Here is a 24,438-nt window from a genome sequence, read left to right on the forward strand (position 1 = left end):
TGTTAGAAACCTGATTGCTCCAGTCCAGAGGCTTTGTACTAGTATTGGGTTATGAAACCGCTTAGTAAAGCCCACCAGATCCTTGTGTTGACACAAACAGGGGAACAACAAGCCTTTAACGAGGTGAGTGACATAGCCTGTCCCAAGCTGTTCCCTCCCCCTCCCTCATGGCCCTAGAAGTTTGCAGATCTAAAGGGTATTGAGGAAGTATCTAGTGTAGAGGGGGATCTTCCACCATATTGGTTCCATCGCTGCTAACATTGAAAGGTTACTTAGGGCTATGGAGGAAGGAGGGGCAGGGAGTGAATTGGGACCGACCATAGAGATAGTTAGAGGACACAACATTGTAAAAAATATATTGAAAAAATGTTATTTTAACATACACCAGGTTGGAGCAGTGAAATGTGTTGTTTTACAGGGTCAGCCATGGTAGTAAGCGACCCTTGGAGCAAATTAGGGTTAAGTGCCTTGCTCAAGGGCACATCGACAGATTTTTCACCTTGTCAGTTTGGATATTCAAACCAGAAACTTTTCAGTTACTGGCCCAACACTCTAACTGCTAGGCTATCTGCCGCCCTATATCTGTCCCATTATGGCGAATGTGAGAGCATGGGCAGGGCCATTGAGGCCATTTCCATTTTGAAGTAGTCAATTATCTTCTTCTGCTGCTTCTATGACTTGGAAAAACAAACAAAAGGTGCATACTGCCACCTGGAGTGTGTTGTTTGAACAAGTACAACTCCAAGTTTGGCGATTTACTGACACCTGCAGTTATGGAATGTTTGCTCACGAGTATAATTCATTGGCTGATCCCTCCTGATGACCTGGATGGAATTATGTGATCCTTCCTAAACCCATAGGAAGTCCCACCCAGTTGATTACTTCAAAATGGTGAAAAGCCTTAATGGCACTTCCCATAATAAATGTACTTTTGGACACTAGAGTCCTATATCTATCTCTATGGGAGCCCAGGGCCCATATACTCTGAAACGCTTTGTGAATGAGTGCTGATCTAGAATCAGTGTTGCATTTTAGATGCTAATGAATAGGATTACATGAACAGGAGGGACCTGATCCTAGATCATGAGGCCTGTTTCTTTGAGGTCCCATCTGATGCTTGTTGTGGTCGTGTGTTAGCTCAGTTCCTGTTATGTTGGAGGTTTTGAGATAGAGGGAGGGGAGAGAGAGAGAGGAAGAAAGAAAGATAGACTGTAGGGAGTTCTACCTGGAGACAAAACAATCACACAGATCCTCATTCTCCTCTCTCCTCTCTCCTCTCTCCTCTCTCTTCTCTCCTCTCTCTTCTCTCCTCTCTCCTCTCTCCTCTCTCTTCTCTCCTCTCTCCTCTCTCCTCTCTTCTCTCCTCTCTCTTCTCTCTCCTCTCTCCTCTCTCTTCTCTCCTCTCTCCTCTCTCTCCTCTCTCTCTCTCCTCTCTCTTCTCTCCTCTCTCCTCTCTCCTCTCTCTTCTCCTCTCTCCTCTCTCTTCTCTCTTCTCTCCTCTCTCCTCTCTCTCTTCTCTCCTCTCTCCTCTCTCCTCTCTCCTCTCTCCTCTCTCCTCTTTTCTCATCCACTGTTGGACCATCTCCAGACATTTATCCCACATGAAAAACGATCCACCGCCGAGCTCCCCCTTTCCTGCATAATATAACCAGAACAAAATACCTCCTCTATGTCTTTTCATTCTGAAATAGCCCACTGACAAAACTCTCACTGCTTTTCTCTGTTTTCATAAAGGGACTCACATACCGGGGGAAAGAAAGGCTCTACTGTTTCCCTTTCTGAATGACTTTCTGGTTTTCCATAGAATTCCATATGTTTTGTTATTGCAGGAACATTTTGAAATAGGTACGAAAGCAAAGGGGAAAGTGAGGAAGGAGGGTGTCTACTGTTGTTTCAGGAGGATGGAGAGCACATGGTCCACGGGCGATGCCTTTGGAATCTGAAGAATTTGGAATGTTGGAGATTATTTCTTCCTTTTGTGTGAAAGGGGAAAATGAATACAGGATGTGAATGATGCAGGTGTTATGTGACATTGGGCATCTTTCCACTAAAATCTGATCATGTTCACGTGTCTCTTTTACACTGTGACAGACAACATGCTAGCACACAGTACTTGGTAATAAACCCCTGTACTTGGCTTTCTCCTTGATGCCTTTACTCCAAGGAATGCATAAAGTATGTATCATTACCCAGTTATGTAGTCTAGTGTAGTGGCTTAGTTATGTAACCCAGTTATGTAGTCTAGTGCAGTGGTTTAGTTATGTAATCTAGTCTGGTGGTTTAGTTATGTAGTCTAATGCAGTGGTTTAGTTATGTAATCTAGTCTGGTGGTTTAGTTATGTAGTCTAGTGCGGTGGTTTAGTTATGTAGCCCAGTTATGTAGTCTAGTGTAGTGGCTTAGTTATGTAACCCAGTTATGTAGTCTAGTGCAGTGGTTTAGTTATGTAATCTAGTCTGGTGGTTTAGTTATGTAGTCTAGTGCGGTGGTTTAGTTATGTAATCTAGTCTGGTGGTTTAGTTATGTAGTCTAGTGCAGTGGTTTAGTTATGTAATCTAGTCTGGTGGTTTAGTTATGTAGTCTAGTGCGGTGGTTTAGTTATGTAGCCCAGTTATGTAGTCTAGTGCAGTGGTTTAGTTATGTAGTCTAGTGTAGTGGCTTAGTTATGTAGCCCAGTTATGTAGTCTAGTGTAGTGGCTTAGTTATGTAACCCAGTTATGTAGTCTAGTGCAGTGGTTTAGTTATGTAGTCTAGTGCGGTGGTTTAGTTATGTAGTCTAGTGTAGTGGCTTAGTTATGTAGTCTAGTGTAGTGGTTTAGTTATGTAGTCTAGTGTAGTGGCTTAGTTATGTAGCCCAGTTATGTAGTCTAGTGTAGTGGCTTAGTTATGTAGTCTAGTGTAGTGGCTTAGTTATGTAGCCCAGTTATGTAGTCTAGTGTAGTGGCTTAGTTATGTAACCCAGTTATGTAGTCTAGTGCAGTGGTTTAGTTATGTAGTCTAGTGTAGTGGCTTAGTTATGTAGCCCAGTTATGTAGTCTAGTGTAGTGGCTTAGTTATGTAGCCCAGTTATGTAGTCTAGTGTAGTGGCTTAGTTATGTAACCCAGTTATGTAGTCTAGTGCAGTGGTTTAGTTATGTAATCTAATCTGGTGGTTTAGTTATGTAGTCTAGTGCGGTGGTTTAGTTATGTAGCCCAGTTATGTAGTCTAGTGCGGTGGTTTAGTTATGTAGCCCAGTTATGTAGTCTAGTGTAGTGGTTTAGTTATGTAGTCTAGTGTAGTGGCTTAGATATGTAGCCCAGTTATGTAGTCTAGTGCAGTGGTTTAGTTATGTAGTCTAGTGTAGTGGCTTAGTTATGTAGCCCAGTTATGTAGTCTAGTGTAGTGGCTTAGATATGTAGCCCAGTTATGTAGTCTAGTGCAGTGGTTTAGTTATGTAGTCTAGTGTAGTGGCTTAGTTATGTAGCCCAGTTATGTAGTCTAGTGTAGTGGCTTAGTTATGTAGCCCAGTTATGTAGTCTAGTGTAGTGGTTTAGTTATGTAGTCTAGTGCAGTGGTTTAGTTATGTAGCCCAGTTATGTAGTCTAGTGCGGTGGTTTAGTTATGTAGCCCAGTTATGTAGTCTAGTGTAGTGGTTTAGTTATGTAGCCCAGTTATGTAGTCTAGTGTAGTGGCTTAGATATGTAGCCCAGTTATGTAGTCTAGTGCAGTGGTTTAGTTATGTAGCCCAGTTATGTAGTCTAGTGTTGTGGTTTAGTTATGTAGCCCAGTTATGTAGTCTAGTGCAGTGGTTTAGTTATGTAGCCCAGTTATGTAGTCTAGTGCAGTGGTTTAGTTATGTAGCCCAGCCCAGTCAGTACTTAGCTTGGCTGACACGACACACTTCACTCACAGCACAGGGAGAAATGTGAACACAAAGGAGGCTATTTGTTAATGCAATATTCACTCAGAAATAGTGACGTGTTTGTTTGGTTCTCTCAAATGCAATTTTTTCCTCTGGGGTTGAGAACTCTCAATGTTTGGATTTGAAAATCCAAGCGTTGTAATGGAAGGGGGTGGCGCTCGGGGGCTGTGTGTGGCTGTGCATGTGGGTGTTTGAGTGAGAAAGACACAGAGTCAACCAGTAAAAGTACATTATCGATGCATTGTGCCGACAACATCAAAGAGCTATTCCAAGCTCTGAAGTCAGGAGGACTTGGAGAGTTAGGTGTTACCCAGACTAGTCAGCACTCTCCTCTCCAACTGTCTCCAGCAATATCCCCATGCTCTGAACTTTAACAAAACATGTGTGCATCATCAAACAGTCCAAGCAAACAGCTTCAAACGAGGACAGCAAGCTGAGAGCAGGAGGCATGGTACTAATAATTATAAAAGGAAGTCTTGAGTTGGCCATTAAAGAGCATTGTCATTTTGAGTCAGGGGTGTAGTGCGTATACGAATATGGCATGTTTATCTCTATTCTCTCTCCCCCACCCTTCCATCCCTCCACCCTGGAAGCTTGCGCTTCTTTTGATCTTCTTTATTGCAATTGAATCCCTGGGACGGGTGGAGATGGGAGTGGAGGAGTGGTGAAAGACAGAGTAAGAAAGACGAGAGAGAAGGGACATGTGGTGAACATTACGCCCCCCCCCTCTTTCAGACAAATATATAATTGAAAAACACATTGAGGTATATCTTTCATTTCCTGATGGCTATTTCTCCAGTCAAAATGAAAGCTCTGACCTGACATTCCTTTGGTTCTAATACTAATCAACAGTCCAGTATGTACAGGCTTTGACCTGCATTCTGGTCTGTACTGCCAACGGACTTTCCTGATAAACATTTTTTTTTCTCTTTCTGATCAATTCTATTTTAAACCTAAACATTGCTGATCATATTGCTGATCACTTGACCTTCCTCACTGTAATTTTGGGGTAGGGACATGGGCTGATCACTTGACCTTCCTCACTGTATTTTGGGATAGGGACGTGGGCTGATCACTTGACCTTCCTCACTGTATTTTGAGATAGGGACGTGGGCTGATCACTTGACCTTCCTCACTCTATTTTGGGATAGGGACGTGGGCTGATCACTTGACCTTCCTCACTGAATTTTGGGATAGGGACGTGGGCTGATCACTTGACCTTCCTCACTGAATTTTGGGATAGGGACGTGGGCTGATCACTTGACCTTCCTCACTGTATTTTGGGATAGGGACGTGGGCTGATCACTTGACCTTCCTCACTGTATTTTGGGATAGGGACGTGGGCTGATCACTTGACCTTCCTCACTGTATTTTGGGATAGGGACGTGGGCTGATCACTTGACCTTCCTCACTCTATTTTGGGATAGGGACGTGGGCTGATCACTTGACCTTCCTCACTCTATTTTGGGATAGGGACATGGGCTGATCACTTGATCTTCCTCACTGTATGTTGGGATAGGGACATGGGCTGATCACTTGACCTTCCTCACTGTATTTTGGGATAGGGACGTGGGCTGATCACTTGACCTTCCTCACTCTATTTTGGGATAGGGACATGGGCTGATCACTTGATCTTCCTCACTGTATTTTGGGATAGGGATGTGGGCTGATCACTTGACCTTCCTCACTGTATACTGTATTTTGGGATAGGGACGTGGGCTGATCACTTGACCTTCCTCACTGTATACTGTATTTTGGGATAGGGACGTGGGCTGATCACTTGACCTTCCTCACTGTATACTGTATTTTGGGATAGGGACGTGGGCTGATCACTTGACCTTCCTCACTCTATTTTGGGATAGGGACATGGGCTGATCACTTGATCTTCCTCACTGTATGTTGGGATAGGGACATGGGCTGATCACTTGACCTTCCTCACTCTATTTTGGGATAGGGACATGGGCTGATCACTTGATCTTCCTCACTGTATTTTGGGATAGGGATGTGGGCTGATCACTTGACCTTCCTCACTGTATACTGTATTTTGGGATAGGGACGTGGGCTGATCACTTGACCTTCCTCACTGTATACTGTATTTTGGGATAGGGACGTGGGCTGATCACTTGACCTTCCTCACTCTATTTTGGGATAGGGACATGGGCTGATCACTTGATCTTCCTCACTGTATGTTGGGATAGGGACATGGGCTGATTACTTGACCTTCCTCACTCTATTTTGGGATAGGGACATGGGCTGATCACTTGATCTTCCTCACTGTATTTTGGGATAGGGATGTGGGCTGATCACTTGACCTTCCTCACTGTATACTGTATTTTGGGATAGGGACGTGGGCTGATCACTTGACCTTCCTCACTGTATACTGTATTTTGGGATAGGGACGTGGGCTGATCACTTGACCTTCCTCACTGTATACTGTATTTTGGGATAGGGACATGGGGTGCAAATCAGATCAAACTAGTATTGTAGGACTCTTTATTTCATGTATGGAGAAATAGTTATGTGCAATAATAATGACTTATTAAAACATTAGATGGCTGATATATTGTACACTGCATTGGCAGGGCTGCCAAATCACTGTAGTTACCATGTATTAATTACATCATATCTTAATTACATACTGAATATGAGCATAGTGGAAATATGTCCAAGTACAATATTACGGTTTCTATTGTAAAAAATAATAATAATAATGGGGGAAAAAAACACTCTTAGTTGTTCTAAGTGTTTAGGTCCTATAATCACGAAGCAAGTCAGTAAAAAACAGGTGTAAATGATAAAAATTGTAAAAGCACACTGCATTGAATCACTGAGTATGTAACAATAAACAACAGCAACAAAATATTCAGATAAATCAGAGCCATGTTATACAGGGTGTGCATCCCAAATGGCACCCCATTCCCTACATAGTGCACAAATAAGTTGTGCACTTAATATGGAGTAGGGTGCCAATTTGGACGCAGAGATGGGTTCATGTCTCTTAAAGGACTACTCTGTGATATTTACAGCCGTTTTTGATCATCAGCTTTTTAAATGAAAACTAAGTGGAGTAAATGAAGGAGTGGGCCTTTAAACAGATCTAGCCAATGGCATTCCACATACATGAGCGCCGCCTCCAGTCACTATGGCAACCCCAGGGGCCAACTCCTGAGCGAATGAAAGAAAAATAATATTACCATTCCATTACCACTTTGTCAGTTTGTTTCACAAATGTTTACCCTCTCACATTCATTAACTCACTCACTCAACCATTCATTCATTTCAGCTACATCCTCACGAATATACTTTATAGTCAATGTCAGTCCAAACAATTCTGTGTCTGTCCCTCTCATTTTCTTTTAACTTCTCCCTCTGTCCTTCTCACTTCCTCATCCCTCTGTCCATTGCTTTTTTCTCTCCTCCTTCCTTCTGTCCCTCTCACTCCTCTGTCCATCCTCCTCAGAAGTCATACGCTGACACAAGAACATGCACCTTCGCCACATGCTTAGCCTGGAAGGTGCGCTCACTATACTCGGACATATCCACATCAACGCTGATATCCTGCGGTCCTCGTAACCCCTGAACCAGGATCAGTTCACCCGTCTGGCGGTCCGACCTTTGCATCACGAACATCCCGCGGCTGTTGCCCCCGACGATGCCGAATCGCAGGCTGTCAGGGCCGGGGCGGCCAGGGGCGGCGGCAGTCGCCATGCGGAACAGGGTAGCCGGGGTCTGGAGGTTGGAGGGGAGGGAGAGGTAGTGGAAGGAGACCGTCTTAGGAGCCAGGTGACAGGAACGACTCTCCATAGGGCAGGGGTTCCTCTCACACTGACTGTGTGGGAGAAGAGAAGAGATGTTGATGTAATTTTGAGAGCGATCTGCTCTAGTGACATGAACATACACGTGTACACAGCACACAGAATCAAACAAACACAATCTGGTACCATCATTTACAAACAGAGAACAATTCATTCCTTTCCCCGTCAGTACTCAGTCAAGCATCCCTGGTCAAAGTGTTTGAAATAAGACAAAATGTTTTAGTCCTGATTCATCTTGTATGAAGGAACTGTATTGTTTTGAATTTTTTTTACTAACATACTTTGTTTAAGTCGTACTGGTCTGGTTTTTATGAGCATTCCTATGAGACACACGCCTTCCAGTGACTGTTTGTTTCACTAAAACATAGCAATTGAATAAGTATGCAGAAGATACACTGTATATCTGTTTATCCCTCTAGATTGGAAACGTAATACTTTGCTAAACTAAAACGCTTTTTCAATTGGCTGCAGAGTGGACAATATTATCAATGGAAATTAGAAGAAAGCTGTCTGTCTCTTGAGAGTAGTGGATCTATCACAGGATTAAGAATAACACACACACACACACACACACACACACACACACACACACACACACACACACACACACACACACACACACACACACACACACACACACACACACACACACACACACACACACACACACACACACACACACACACACACACTGTATCCACCGCCACCTCCCTCTGAATTGGTGGAATGCCTACAGTAGGAATACTGGTGGTCTGACCAATTATTCTACTGCTGGGGGAGGAATAATACACACACAAACACCAGGGGGTGTCTATCTGTATCTACTTACAAAGGAGACGTCTTGACGTAGCTGATGTTGCCGTGTGATCGGGGACACTCCGGGCTCACACACTGGAACCCTCCTCCAGTGTTGATACATGTTGTTCCTCTACTGCAGTTGTGCTGTTGGGTCAGACACTCATCCACATCTGGAGGACAACATGAGAGAGGGATGAAAGAGAGGGCAAGAGAGGAGAGAGGGAGGGGGGAGAGAGAGGGAGGGAGGGGAAGGAGAGAGAGAGAAAGAGAGGGCAAGAGAGAGGAAGAAGAGAGCAAGGGGGAGTGAGAGAGAGAAAGAGAGAGGGGGGTTGGGACAGAGAGGAAGAAATGGAGAATAAATTAAATAGAGAAATAAAGATTGACATGTCCAGCATCTGACCCGCCCGACTGGCATCCTGCTTCGTGGTTAGTGTCGTCTGTGCTGGCGGGCAGGAGGGCTAGACTAGAGGACTGACTGTTTATTTGGATGTTCAGTTTAGTCTCCCCAAAACGACTCGTCTCACGTCCTGGATCAAGACATTCCTTATGGTCTGTTCTGCTGGGAACTAGTGAGGTCATCTGCTCTTCCACTGGCCAGCAGAGAGCTACAAGGGAGTTGATGAAACTGGACTGGGGAGTAGAGACTATGGTCAGGCAAAAGACTGGACACATCCACAGAAATACATACAGCCACCAGCCTCCACCAGCCTCCTCTTTCTCTCTCTCAAAGGGCCTCCATCCATAGCTAAGCTAACACACTGCAAAGCAATACCTCCCTTCACCACCATTGCCCTTCCTCTCCAAAGACCTCTGAAGCTAAACCAACCATGAAGATGTTTGTTTATCCCTTCTCTTCATCCCTCCATTCCCTCGCCTCTCTCCTCCATTCTCTCATTCCACCTTTATTAATCCTCCATAGCTAAATCATGTTTGTTTATTCATCCCTCCCTTTGTCAATCTTTCACCCCTCCATTCCCTCATTTCACCTTTATTAATGTACTGCAAAGCCCCACAACCCCACCAGCCCCATTATTCAGAGCCCGGATCCAGGCTGTGTCTAGCTGGGTCACTCCTACAATGCACTGCCTTTTCTGTTGCCAGGAAATATTGTGTAAAATGTAGATCCCAAAAGGCTTTAAATATAAGGTCACGTGTCCTTTACCTTAAAAACAGAAAAATATGGATCTTGAAAAGGAATTTTATGCATTTTTAACACTTTTGACAGCGGATGTAGGTGTTTTACCATGTTTTACCGTGTTATTAATCAACTTCGACAAGAAATACAAGCCATAAAATATTAAAATATATTTCAAATCTTCCGTCATTATTTTATAGTCTCAGTTAAAATATTTTTCATCAAAACGTTTTTTTCATTGTATTTTTTTATTCTTGTATTTTTTATTATTGTATTTAATATTTTCTGTGTCCGTGATATCACTTCCCACCCTGTTAGTTTGTAGTAATTATCACAGAACCTTCCCACCCTGTTAGTTTGTAGTAATTATCACAGAACCTTCCCACAATGACATCACTTTCAGAAAGTGACATCATTTTTGGGTTGGAATATCAATGGTGCAAAGCTAAACAATCGGTTTGATCTATTTTCATGATGCTTGTCTGTTTGTCTCACTCATACATTTCCAGCCTGTTAGCGTAAATTATAGAGAAAATGTGTCACATTTCAACATGTAAAAATACATTTAGAAGTTAAAATCATCTTCAAGTGCTTACCATTATGCTAGCTTAAAGTAAAGATTCACCCATAATTATATTGCTTTTGTGTATCTCTGCGCAATGTTCTATCGATTCCCTGTGTAATTTCATGTTTCAATGTGTATCTGAGATATTGCTGTTCAAGCATTGCGATAAAGCCATTCTCACTACTCTAAGTTAGGAATACGACATTTAGATCGCAAAAACGTATATCATAAATGTCAGTACTGGCCGATGTCATAACGTAGGATGTTGTCTTCTCTCAAATGAGCCATTGATCATATTTTTTGCGATATTCCTACCTTGAGAAATGTGTAATTTAACAGAGGGTCTGCTTCTTCAGTCCAGGGTGAGGCACATCGATCTGCAGGTTGAACATGGTGAGCTTGTAGACTCTTAATTTGATAGTGCAGTTTGTTTAGGCGATTTTACAGCTAACTAGCTACTTAACGTGCTGATATTGACTTTGGTATTATTGTGTGTAGCTAGGTTTGCTAGCCAGTCAGCCCATAGAGAAAGCATTGCATTGTGGGTTTTGTAGTCGACTTGAGCTGCAATAGATTTCGACAACAATTTTCACATTTTATTTAACCAGGTATGTCAGTTAAGAACAAATTCGTATTTATAATGCCGGCCAAACCCGGACGACGCTGGGCCGATTGTGCGCCACCCTATGGGACTCCCAATCACAGCCGGTTGTGATACAGCCTGGAATCGAACCAGGGTCTGTCGTATCACCTCTAGCACTGAGATGCAGTACCTCAGATTGCTGCACCACTCGCCACTTGCTACCAACTTTACTATAACGACAAAATGAAACATTTGTTGACAAAAAATATTGTACATTACAGGAATGAGTGGTTTTGGGTGGATTGTTCCTTTAATCTCAATCACCCACAGAAATATGTCTAATTCAGGCTCCAAATTTCCACCCTGTTAGGACTATGCAATGACTGTATGGTATTATGCACCTAGAGATTTAAGTGAGCTTGACCAATATGTTTTTCTGAAAGTCCTTTTTCTGATGGAATACTAAACAAATGAAAAATATATAGGCTACTTTATTCCCTAAAAGTTATGTGGTCCAAAAGGCTGGTATAGTCCTGACGGTATAGATGGTATGAAAGACACAGCCATCAAATCCTTGCTTCCTCTATTACTCCATAATAGTTTACTCAATTCCTCTCAAAGCACAAGGAAGCAAGGACACAAGGATTTGACAGCTAACGTTTCCAGCCCCAGCCCCAGTCTGTCCCTCCCTGCCTGAAGCTTTGTAGTTATAAGCCCAGCTCTGCAGCTCCATGCATAGTGCCACAGCCAAAACACATGGACATGAATGGGCCATTGTCCTCCATCCCCTCCGACTAGAAGTCTTCCCCGGTTCAAAACGCTGGATCCGTTCCGAAATGGATCCGTGGCTTTCCCACCCGACCGATATATATTTTTTTAAATGGAGACCAGTTCTGAACTAAACCAAGGACAGTCACACCCATTCCGAAAAGCACAGTGGAAAACAGACCCAAACTGTTTGGGATTCGACTGACGCATTCAAATCCTGAGAGAAAGAGAGAGAAAGACACCTCCAACTCGGCGCTACCAGCGCCATCAATAAGCAAGCGATATTGGCCAAATGATCCACAGTTATTTGTCCTTAAAAACTGCCTATAAAAAACTGCCTATACAAAAAAAACTATTGGCTGTATTTCGATAGTAGTCTTTTGGTTTATTGGTTTTTACTTTCCTAAAACAATAGTTGTCTACCTCAGGGGTTAAGCTGTTGGAGATTTGAGCGACATGCACGCATAAGGCGTCCACTGTATGGTATTAATATAAAAAATATATATATTAAAGGAGACAAGCTTAGGCCTAGAGAGACGGAGAGGATGATCTAGAGATATTCCGGCGCCATGTTCCGGACATCGACATGGATTTATTATTAGTTGTCAGATAGGCTAGTACTGCTATACAGATATAAGTGTACAGAAGGACACTAATTCGTGAATTTTCGTTCAGAATATATTTGATATTGGAAGGCCTAAAACATTCTTCCTCTCCTCAAGATTTTAGATTAGATTCATTAGAATCCCCGTTAGCCGAAGGTAATTGTGACAGGGAGTCTTATTGAGGTCCGAAACATAACGAAGGTAATGGTGACAGGGAGTCTTATTGGGGTCTGAAACATAATGAAGGTAATGGTGACAGGGAGTCTTATTGGGGTTCGAAACATAACGAAGGTAATGGTGACAGGGAGTCTTATTGGGGTCTGAAACATAACAAAGGTAATGGTAACAGGGAGTCTTATTGGGGTCCAAAACATAATGAAGGCAATGGTGACAGGGAGTCTTATTGGGGTCTGAAACATAATGAAGGCAATGGTGTCAGGGAGTCTTATTGGGTTCTGAAACATAATGAAGGCAATGGTGACAGGGAGTCTTATTGGGGTCCGAAACATAACTAAGGTAATGGTGACAGGGAGTCTTATTGGGGTCTGAAACATAACGAAGGTAATGGTGACAGGGAGTCTTATTGGGGTCTGAAACATAATGAAGGCAATGGTGACAGGGAGTCTTATTGGGGTCTGAAACATAATGAAGGTAATGGTGGCAGGGAGTCTTATTGGGGTCTGAAACATAACTACGGCAATGGTGACAGAGAGTCTTATTGGGGTCTGAAACATAACGAAGGCAATGGTGACAGGGAGTCTTATTGGGGTTCGAAACATAACGAAGGTAATGGTGACAGGGAGTCTTATTGGGGTCTGAATCATAACGAAGGTAATGGTGACAGGGAGTCTTATTGGGGTCTGAAACATAACGAAGGCAATGGTGACAGGGAGTCTTATTGGGGTCCGAAACATAACGAAGGTAATGGTGACAGGGAGTCTTATTGGGGTCCGAAACATAACGAAGGCAATGGTGACAGGGAGTCTTATTGGGGGTGACAGGGAGTCTTATTGGGGTCCGAAACATAATGAAGGCAATGGTGACAGGGAGTCTTATTGGGGGTGACAGGGAGTCTTATTGGGGTCCGAAACATAACGAAGGTGATGGTGACACGGAGTCTTATTGGGGTCTGAAACATAACGAAGGCAATGGTGACAGGGAGTCTTATTGGGGTCCGAAACATAACGAAGGTAATGTTGACAGGGAGTCTTATTGGGTTCTGAAACATAATGAAGGCAATGGTGACAGGGAGTCTTATTGGGGGTGACAGGGAGTCTTATTGGGGTCCGAAACATAACGAAGGTAATGGTGACAGGGAGTCTTATTGGGGTCCGAAACATAATGAAGGCAATGGTGACAGGGAGTCTTATTGGGGTCTGAAACATAACGAAGGCAATGGTGACAGGGAGTCTTATTGGGGTCCGAAACATAACGAAGGCAATGGTGACAGGGAGTCTTATTGGGGTCTGAAACATAACGAAGGCAATGGTGACAGGGAGTCTTATTGGGGTCTGAAACATAATGAAGGTAATGGTGGCAGGGAGTCTTATTGGGGTCTGAAACATAACGACGGCAATGGTGACAGAGAGTCTTATTGGGGTCTGAAACATAACGAAGGCAATGGTGACAGGGAGTCTTATTGGGGTTCGAAACATAACGAAGGTAATGGTGACAGGGAGTCTTATTGGGGTCTGAAACATAACGAAGGTAATGGTGACAGGGAGTCTTATTGGGGTCTGAAACATAACGAAGGCAATGGTGACAGGGAGTCTTATTGGGGTCCGAAACATAACGAAGGTAATGGTGACAGGGAGTCTTATTGCGGTCTGAAACATAACGAAGGTAATGGTGACAGGGAGTCTTATTGGGGTCTGAAACATAACGAAGGTAATGGTGACAGGGAGTCTTATTGGGGTCTGAAACATAACGAAGGTAATGGTGACAGGGAGTCTTATTGGGGTCTGAAACATAACGAAGGTAATGGTGACAGGGAGTCTTATTGGGGTCTGAAACATAACGAAGGTAATGGTGACAGGGAGTCTTATTGCGGTCTGAAACATAACGTAAAATACATTACAGGCCAAGTACTTCACATTTAAAAACATTAACATGTTGTGTGTGTGTGTGTGTGTGTGTGTGTGTGTGTGTGTGTGTGTGTGTGTGTGTGTGTGTGTGTGTGTGTGTGTGTGTGTGTGTGTGTGTGTGTGTGTGTGTGTGTGTGTGTGTGTGCATCGAGATGAGTCCATTGGAGCCAGTTGGAATGTCAGTGCGGACTGCATTCATTGGCCTGCTGTAGCTAAGCCTAATAATAGCCATACCATACCAAACTTTCACAAAAGTGATTTAACTTTATTAGGGGTAATATCAAAAGTAACCCATGCCATTGTTTATAAGGAAAATACAAACATGTTATTATATTGCGGCATTACATTAATTACCAACAAAGACCAATTCCTACTGTAGGCCGAGCCAACGAATGAAAGCAAGACTAATACTATTTATTTTACAACAGGCCTACTTTTAACCTGAAACTAAATACGGAGTTCAAAACTAAACACAGTTAGATCTTACTTTAGCCATGAAAATGTCTCAACAAAATGAAACAAAACACTTTTTGAATAGTCCATTTAAATATCCGGTTTAGATTATTAAATATACTTACAATCATCATCATCATCATCATCATAATAACCATAATGATTTACAATAATATTAACGACTAAACAATTGATAATAAATACGAAAATAAATAAATGAAAGGTAGAAAATTGCATCAAACCTGAATAGCGAGTTGCACACAGACACGCAAAAGTTTTTCTTTCTCATCTTTGTCCACTACAAAATTCAAACTTGTCCTCGAGGACTTTCCTCTTTTCGGCTTCTTTTCACTAAAGTCTTTCTCCTCTAACTGAACATTTTCTTCAATGAAAAAGGACTCCATATTCTCAATCAACAGTAGCCTAGTCCAAGGCTCCTTTCACTTGCGCTCTCTCTCCTCAGCAGCAGGCGCACTTGAGGCGGGCAGCCTGAACCAGTTTCAGCTGGATATAAGCTATACGTTTTAATAATAATAATAATAATAATATATGCTATTTAGCAGACGCTTTTATCCAAAGCGACTTACAGTCATGTGTGCATACATTCTATGTATGGGTGGTCCCGGGGATCGAACCCACTACCCTGGCGTTACAAGCGCCATGCTCTACCAACTGAGCTACAGAAGGACCACAATATTGAGTTGCAATTGTCTGGCACAGATAACAAACTCGCGCAACTCTCATCACACAAACACTACACTACAGAGGGCAGGTACAATCGGTAATTGCACATACCAGAGACACCAGGCACTTATATCAGACCCAGATCCAAGACAAATGTCCTTCTGTAGCTCAGTTGGTAGAGCATGGCGCTTGTAACGCCAGGGTAGTGGGTTCGATCCCCGGGACCACCCATACGTAGAATGTATGCACACATGACTGTAAGTCGCTTTGGATAAAAGCGTCTGCTAAATGGCATTTATTATTATTTATTATAGAATTTAGGACCAGGACCACCACTCGGGTCCCTGGTGGATCTCAGAATTTCGGGTCTGTTGAAAACATGAAGACCTCTACCTTCTACCCCCCCTATACAGCCCTCCATTCCCTCCTACCCTCCCTACTGCCCTCCATCCCATCCTAGCCTCCATCCTCTTCTGCCTCCCTTCCACCCTCCATTCCCTTCTACCCTCTCTTCTGCCTGCGTCCCTCCATCCCCTCCTACCCTCCCTTCCCCCTCTATCCCCTCCATCCCCTTCTACCCACCCTTCCCCCTCCATCCCACTATCCCCTTCACCCCCTCCTACCCACCCTTCCCCCTCCTCCCCCCTTCACCCACTCCTACCCACCCTTCCCCCCTCCATCCCACTATCCCCTTCACCCCCTCCTACCCACCCTTCCCCCTCCATCCCTCTATACCCTCCCTTTTATTTATTTTTTATTTTGTACTTTTTTACAGGGACAGTGCACATTAATCAACGTTTCAGTAAAGGTGCCGGTTTTAGCCAGCCAGCTAATTTTCAACCGCAGTCCCCGCAGTCCCTGGGCAGGTTATTAAAAACAATTACAATATAGACAATAGCAACATAGAACAAGCAAGACATAGCATACAGACAGAGCAACATAGAACAAAAAGCAGCAAGACAGCCCTTCCCCCTCCATCCCTCTATCCCCTCCATCCCCTCCTACCCACCCTTCCCCCTTCATCCCCTCCTACCCCCCTTCCCCCTCCATCCCCTCCTACCCTCCCTTCCCTCTATCCCCTCCTACCCACCCTTCCCCCTCCATCCCCTCCTACCCTCCCTTCCCTCTATCCCCTCTTACCCACCCTTCCCCCTCTATCCCCTCCTACCCACCCTTCCCCCTCTATCCCCTCCATCCCTCTATCCCCTCTATCCCCTCCTACCCTCCCTTCCTTCTATCCCCTCCTACCCACCCTTCCCCCTCTATCCCCTCCTACCCACCCTTCCCCCTCTATCCCCTCCTACCCACCCTTCCCCCTCTATCCCCTCCTACCCACCCTTCCCCCTCTATCCCCTTCTACCCACCCTTCCCCCTCTATCCCCTCCATCCATCTATCTATCCCCTCCTACCCTCCCTTCCCCCTATCCCCTCCTACCCACCCTTCCCCCTCCATCCCTCCATCCACTCCACCCCTCCTACCCACCCTTCCCCCTCTATCCCCTCCTACCCTCCCTTCCCCCTATCCCCTCCTACCCACCCTTCCCCCTCTATCCCCTCCTACCCACCCTTCCCCCTCTATCCCCTCCTACCCACCCTTCCCCCTCCATCCCCTCCTACCCTTCCTTCCTTCTATCCCCTCCTACCCACCCTTCCCCCTCTATCCCCTCCTCCCCACCCTTCCCCCTCTATCCCCTCCATCCATCTATCCCCTCTATCCCCTCCTACCCTCCCTTCCCCCTATCCCCTCCTACCCACCCTTCCCCCTCCATCCCTCCATCCACTCCATCCCCTCCTACCCACCCTTCCCCCTCCATCCCTCCATCCACTCCACCCCCTCCTACCCACCCTTCCCCCTCTATCCCCTCCTACCCTCCCTTCCCCCTATCCCCTCCTACCCACCCTTCCCCCTCTATCCCCTCCTACCCACCCTTCCCCCTCCATCCCCTCCTACCCACCCTTCCCCCTCCATCCCCTCCATCCCCCTACCCTCCCTTCCTTCTATCCCCTCCTACCCACCCTTCCCCCTCTATCCCCTCCTACCCACCCTTCCCCCTCTATCCCCTCCATCCATCTATCCCCTCTATCCCCTACTACCCTCCCTTCCCCCTATCCCCTCCTACCCACCCTTCCCCCTCCATCCCTCCATCCACTCCATCCCCTCCTACCCACCCTTCCCCCTCCATCCCTCTAGCCCCTCCATCCCTCTATCCCCTCCTACCCACCCTTCCCCCTCCATCCCCTCCTACCCTCCCTTCCCTCTATCCCCTCCTACCCACCCTTCCCCCTCTATCCCCTCCTACCCACCCTTCCCCCTCTATCCCCTCCATCCCTCTATCCCCTCTATCCCCTCCTACCCTCCATCCCTCTATCCCCTCCTACCCACCCTTCCCCCTCCATCCCTCTATCCCTTCCTACCCACCCTTCCCCCTTCCATCCCTCTATCCCCTCCATCCCTTCCTACCCACCCTTCCCCCTCCATCCCTCTATCCCCTCCTACCCACCCTTCCCCCTCTATCCCCTCCATCCCTCTATCCCCTCCTCCCCTCCCTTCCCCCGATCCCATCCTACCCACCATTCCCCCTCCATCCCTCCATCCACTCCATCCCCTCCTACCCACCCTTCCCCCTCCATCCCTCTATCCCCTCCATCCCCTCCTACCAACCCTTCCCCCCTCCATCCCTCTATCCCCTCCATCCCCTCCTACCCACCCTTCCCCGCTCCATCCCTCTATTCCCCTCCATCCCCTCCTATCCTCCCACTCTCCTACCCTCCTGTCACTCACCCTCACAGCTCCTTCCATCAGGCAGCAGCTTGTAGCCTCTGGGACAGGAGCATTGGTATGAGCCTGGGACGTTGACACACTCATACACACACAGCTTGCCTCCCTGGTCCAGCCGGTACACCTCACACTCGTTCACATCTGGGAGGAGAGAGAGACGAGGGGGGAGAGTGGTTTTATTTAACCCCTGAAGTTTTCTGAGCAAAAAACACCAACATTTATTTATTTTCATGGTTGGACATAAAATACTGTAAAACACCAGAAAATCAGCTTAAAGTGATTTTAATTTTGGATTTCTGTTCCCAAGTATTCCCATACATAATAGAGATATGTGATTGTAAAAAATGTAAGCAAGGTCTGAAATTATTGTTTTAGTCAAATATTATATATCAGTCTACAAATTACTTGTAATTATGTTCCAGCCCCCTGACCATCCCCTCATGAAAAAAATGGCCCGAGGCTGAATGTAGTTGATGATCCCTTCCCTAGAGTCATACATTTACAAGGATCGAGACAGGAATACAGGATAGAAGGATAGAAAGAGAGGAATAGGTGGAAGGATAGGGAGGGATACAGTAGGTAGAAGGATTTGAGCTGAAGGGCAAGAGGCCCTCTGTCCAATCTCTCATCTGTCTGGCTGTCTGGGATGGGGTAAGGATAGAGTTGTTTAATGCCTAATTAAGAGTTAGGGGCCAATAACATGACATCTCTGCAACAGCACAAGAGATGGAAATGGGTGCTCCAGGGTCTAGACACATAAACTATGGACATTGCAGCCATGTCAAGCAGCCGACCTGGGTTCAAACAGTATTTGCTATCTTCAAATAGGAAGGTGGAGATATCGCCACCATATTGCTTATAACTATCCAATCCTCTCAGATCCTAACTAGTTAGTGGATAGGGGCTAGATGCTAGGGGTTGTTTCTGGAAAAGGCCAGTCTTTCCCTGGCAGATGGAGTTGTCCGAGGTACCACTCATATGAAACACAGCATCACAGCTTTGGGCTCTGTCCACTTTGGCATACCCTGATTAAGCCAGATTGAACCAAACTAACTAGGCTAACATAACCAAACTAACCAAGCTAGATCACTGTCTGACTGTCTCACCCTGGCAGATGCTGTTGTCCGAGGTGCCACTCATGTGAAAGCCAGCGTCACAGCTGCAGTGTTGGGCTCTGTCCACCTTGGCACAGCGGGGTCGTCGGCTGAACGCAGGGTCATTCATGACGCTCCACTCAGGTGGCGCTGAACGCGACAGAGGGAGAGGGAGGAGCTTAAACTTCGCCCGGCGGCCCGGAGAGGGCCTGTGCACCACTGGACGACGCAACCACAACCACGCACAAAAAGCACAGGCACAAATACAACCACAGCACAACCACAACCCAACCATGCAGACGTACATGACAATACATGGACAAACAACAAAGACAAGGACATACACGTATCAAGGACTTGACAACACATACACAGACATAACACAACACATACACAATGCACAGATATCCACAAATACAGTATGTACAACAGAACATCATATGTGAGATAGCAACAAATGGCAATGTCATGCAATTGTCTCTAGGTTCTATGTCCTATGGTAGGGTCTTAGGTGTATGAAGTCTGGTACCACTGACCTGTCTGTGTCTGGTGCTGACAGCTGGATCCACTCCAGCTCTGTGGACAGGTGCACTTGTATTGGTTGACTCCCTCTACACAGGTCCCTCCGTTCTGGCATGGGTTACTGGAGCACTCACTCACATCTATGAACATAAGGGAGAGGTGAAAGAATGAAAGATTTCCCTGACCAAGATGGCTGACCTGTAGTCACAATTCTAGTGTTCTATTTAATTCTGTTCTAAATAGATACATCATGTCTCACACATGAATGAGCATACTGTTAGCTCTCTACTTATCTTAGTCCCATCTAGGGGCTGTAGGTGTGCTCTCTGTCCAGGGGATGGGTGATACCTAATACAGCAGATTTAGACCAGACTAACCTGGCAGCATCGTTTACAGACAGAGGACAATTCATTCCTTTCCCCGTCAATACTCCCCTTCAGGTCTCCAGCCTCACCGTTCAAAGTGCTTGAAATGAGAGATGAAATGTTTCAGTCCTGATTCATACTGTATAAAGAAGTGGTGTTGTTTGAGCTAAATGGACTTGCACAGATGGGGAATGGATGGATGGTGATTTGTTTTTGTTTTTGTCAAATGAGCATGATGAACAAAGTTCTCCAGAGACCGTTGGCATGGTTTTATTAGCATTATGGTGTTAATGGTTTTAGAATGGTTTTAGTTCTTGTAGAATTGTAATGTTAGGAGGCACATGCCTTTCACTGCCTTTCACAGAGTATGTGTTTATGTAATTGCTTATAACAAGTGAAAAACTCCCTAGAAGAGGTTTGTACTGATTTTCTACTTATAAATAAGGAGAAAAGGTTATTCTTCAAACATGGAAACTTATTCCATTGCAACAAAAATGCCTCTTCAATTGGCTGCAGAGTGGACAATGTTATCACTGGAAATGAGAAGAAAGCTGTCTGTCCCTTGAGAATAGTGGATCTATCACGGGATTAAGAATAACACACACACACACACACACACACACACACACACACACACACACACACACACACACACACACACACACACACACACACACACACACACACACACACACACACACACACACACACACACACACACACACACACACACACACACACACACACACACACACACACACACACACACTCTCTACCCTCATCCCCCCTCCCTATATCCACCATCACCTCTCTCTGAATTGGTGGATTGATTGGAGCAGGAGTACTGGGGGTCTGACACATTTTTGTGGATCCTTTGTTTGGATCTTTCAGAGGCAGGCCCATTCATCCCGGGTGCTACACCAAAAGGTTGATGCCGGAGACGAGGGAACAGAAGACTCAGGCAGCGAGCAAACCATCAACATTCAGTTCCTGGACAATAAAGTAGATGCGCTCAGGGCGAGGATCTCCTTCCAGAGAGACATAAGGGACTGTTACATACTCTTGATTTCTTTCTTTTTGTGCGTGTTTACTTGTTTGATATTTTACTGCATTATTACGAGCTAGTAACATAAGCATTTCGCTGCACCCGCTCTAACATCTTCTAAACTGTGTACCTCGAACAATAAACTTTGATTAGATTTTTATTCTGCTAGGAGGAGGAATAACACACATACACGTCCCATTCAGGGTGACCTTGTTTGAGCTGGAGCAGCCCCTGAAAGCCAGGCTGAATGGGAGAAGGCAGCCCATCCCGTAAGCCCGCCGGCTGGCCAACTAAAGGGGTACCAAGCCTCACATAAACAGATAAGGGGATGAGAAGAAAAGGCCCATTCTTCATCGTGGCTGGAGCTCAGAGCCCTCACTGAATGAACCCCTCGTTAAAGTGGCAATAAAGGACACAGAAAACACCTGTACTAGACTGCATTCCAGAGGGGGGCACATTCCCCGAATCCCCTTCCCCTCTCTGTGTTGGTGCTATTCCCCCATAATAACGACTACGTCACAAATGGCATTCTATTCAATTTTGACCAGGGCCCATAAGTAGTGCACAACACAGATAATATGATGTAATTTGGGATGCAGTCCAGGATTGGCAGCAGGGCTACTGTAAGATTATTAGCCCTTTCTATTTTTTCTGTTCCTCTCTTCAGTCTCTTTGTCCAGGGGTTCCAGAAGGGGTTAATTTCATCCATGATGTTCCTCTCTTCAGTCTCTTTGTCCAGGGGTTCCAGAAGGCAGAGGTTAAGTTCATCCATGCTGTTCCTCTCTTCAGTCTCTTTGTCCAGGGGTTCCAGAAGGCAGATGTTAAGTTCATCCATGCTGTTCCTCTCTTCAGTCTCTTTGTCCAGGGGTTCCAGAAGGCAGAGGTTAATTTCATCCATGATGTTCCTCTCTTCAGTCTCTTTGTCCAGGGGTTCCAGAAGGCAGATGTTAAGTTCATCCATGCTGTTCCTCTCTTCAGTCTCTTTGTCCACCTTCTGGAGACACCTGAAACCCCACCTCTTTAAGGAATACCTAGGATAGGATAAGTAATCCTTCTCACCCCCCCCCTTTAAGATTTAGATGCACTATTGTAAAATGACTGTTCCACTGGATGTCATAAGGTGAATGCACCAATTTGTATGTCGCTCTGGATAAGAGCGTCTGCTAAATGACTTAAATGTAAAATGTAATGTAAATGTCCAGGGGTTCCAGAAGGCAGATGTTAAGTTCATCCATGCTGTTCCTCTCTTCAGTCTCTTTGTCCAGGGGTTCCAGAAGGCAGAGGTTAAGTTCATCCATGCTGTTCCTCTCTTCAGTCTCTTTGTCCAGGGGTTCCAGAAGGCAGAGGTTCAGTTAATCCATGCTGTTCCTCTCTTCAGTCTCTTTGTCCAGGGGTTCCAGAAGGCAGAGTATAAGTTTGTCCAGGAGTTCCAGAAGGCAGAGTATAAGTTTGTCCAGGAGTTCCAGAAGGCAGAGTATAAGTTTGTCCAGGAGTTCCAGAAGGCAGAGTATAAGTTTGTCCAGGAGTTCCAGAAGGCAGAGTATAAGTTTGTCCAGGAGTTCCAGAAGGCAGAGGTTCAGTTCATCCATGCTGTTCCTCTCTTCAGTCTCTTTGTCCAGGGGTTCCAGAAGGCAGATGTTAAGTTCATCCATGCTGTTCCTCTCTTCAGTCTCTTTGTCCAGGGGTTCCAGAAGGCAGATGTTAAGTTCATCCATGCTGTTCCTCTCTTCAGTCTCTTTGTCCAGGGGTTCCAGAAGGCAGATGTTAAGTTCATCCATGCTGTTCCTCTCTTCAGTCTCTTTGTCCAGGTGTTCCAGAAGGCAGAGGTTAAGTTCATCCATGCTGTTCCTCTCTTCAGTCTCTTTGTCCCAGGGGTTCCAGAAGGCAGGGGTTAAGTTCATCCATGCAGATGTTAAGTTCATCCATGCTGTTCCTCTCTTCAGTCTCTTGTGCTGTTCCTCTCTTCAGTCTCTTTGTCCAGGGGTTCCAGAAGGCAGAGGTTAAATTCATCCATGCTGTTCCTCTCTTCAGTCTCTTTGTCCAGGGGTTCCAGAAGGCAGATGTTAAGTTAATCCATGCTGCACTCATATATTTCATTACAGCACCACGGCCCATGGTCTAATAGCAGCAACTATGTTAAGCATGCTATTGATGGCTCACATCTCTGCCAGCCCGGCCATCGCTACGGGCACTAGCCGAGACATTCCAATGTGCATTCCAAATGGCACCCTATTCACATAGGTCTCTGGTCAAAAGTAGTGCACTAAATAGGGAATAGGGGGCCATTTGAGACACACACAAATTGGTACAGTCAGTTCAGTCAATTTGTGCTTAGGTCTCAAAGGAGACGGTGATGTTGATGTTTAAAACAACCAGGAAAAGACCCAACTTGCACAATATCATCTCTGTGGATGGGTTCTAAAGGGGTAGTCCTGTACATATATAAGACGTCTAATTTTAGAGTTTGGCTTTAAAAAAGCACTATTGAGAGAGAGAGGATAAAAAATGTAAAATATGTGGAAAATGAGTTTAAAAATATCCCAGGGAGTGAAATAGGTCTATACATCTGTACCTGTTCTGTGGTCAGGTGGCCCCGGGGAAGGCAAATAAACGCCATGGGATTAGGAGAGGAGTCAAAATACAGTTAACCCTCAGAAGCAAAGACCTACCTCTTTCCCTCTCATTTTCTCTCTCCCTCTCCCTCTAGCTCTCACTCTATATAGCACTCTCGTTCAAAATACAGTTAGCCCACAGAGCTAAAGACCCAGAGACTCTGCCCTCCTTCTATCCTTATTTCTCATTCCCTCTATCTATCCCTCTCACTCCCTCTATCTATCCCTCTCACTCTCTCTATCTATCCCTCTCACTCTCTCTCTCGGAGGGCATGCTGTCCGGTCCTCTGGCAGTCTCTATGGGGGTGCCACAGGGTTCAATTCTCGGGCCGACTCTTTTCTCTGTGTATATCAATGATGTTGCTCTTGCTGCGGGCGATTCCCTGATCCACCTCTACGCAGACGACACAATTCTATATACTTTCGGCCCGTCATTGGACACTGTGCTATCTAACCTCCAAACGAGCTTCAATGCCATACAGCACTCCTTCCGTGGCCTCCAACTGCTCTTAAATGCGAGTAAAACCAAATGCATGCTTTTCAACCGATCGCTGCCTGCACCCGCATGCCCGACTAGCATCACCACCCTGGATGGTTCCGACCTTGAATATGTGGACATCTATAAGTACCT

At 45.4% G+C, this 24,438-nt stretch overlaps 1 protein-coding gene across 2 annotated transcripts in view; it reads right to left on the bottom strand.

Moving 5' to 3' along the window:
• Nucleotides 1–6,376: 6,376 nt before the first annotated feature.
• Nucleotides 6,377–24,438, bottom strand: part of LOC124040301 (fibulin-7-like) — a 37,168-nt gene continuing 19,106 nt past the window's right edge. The window contains exons 4-8 of one of the 2 annotated variants that reach the window (XM_046357362.1): nucleotides 19,800–19,925; nucleotides 19,276–19,482; nucleotides 18,173–18,310; nucleotides 8,545–8,683; nucleotides 6,377–7,729 (exon numbers count right to left, since the gene is read on the bottom strand). In XM_046357362.1, coding sequence (XP_046213318.1) covers nucleotides 7,357–7,729; nucleotides 8,545–8,683; nucleotides 18,173–18,310; nucleotides 19,276–19,482; nucleotides 19,800–19,925 — 983 coding nt within the window. In that variant the 3' untranslated portion in view covers nucleotides 6,377–7,356. The remainder of the gene's footprint in view (nucleotides 7,730–8,544; nucleotides 8,684–18,172; nucleotides 18,311–19,275; nucleotides 19,483–19,799; nucleotides 19,926–24,438) is intronic. The other variant, XM_046357363.1, reaches the window with a different exon arrangement.

The sequence above is a fragment of the Oncorhynchus gorbuscha genome, linkage group LG07 (genome assembly GCF_021184085.1).
Source record: "Oncorhynchus gorbuscha isolate QuinsamMale2020 ecotype Even-year linkage group LG07, OgorEven_v1.0, whole genome shotgun sequence".
Lineage (NCBI taxonomy): Eukaryota > Metazoa > Chordata > Actinopteri > Salmoniformes > Salmonidae > Oncorhynchus > Oncorhynchus gorbuscha.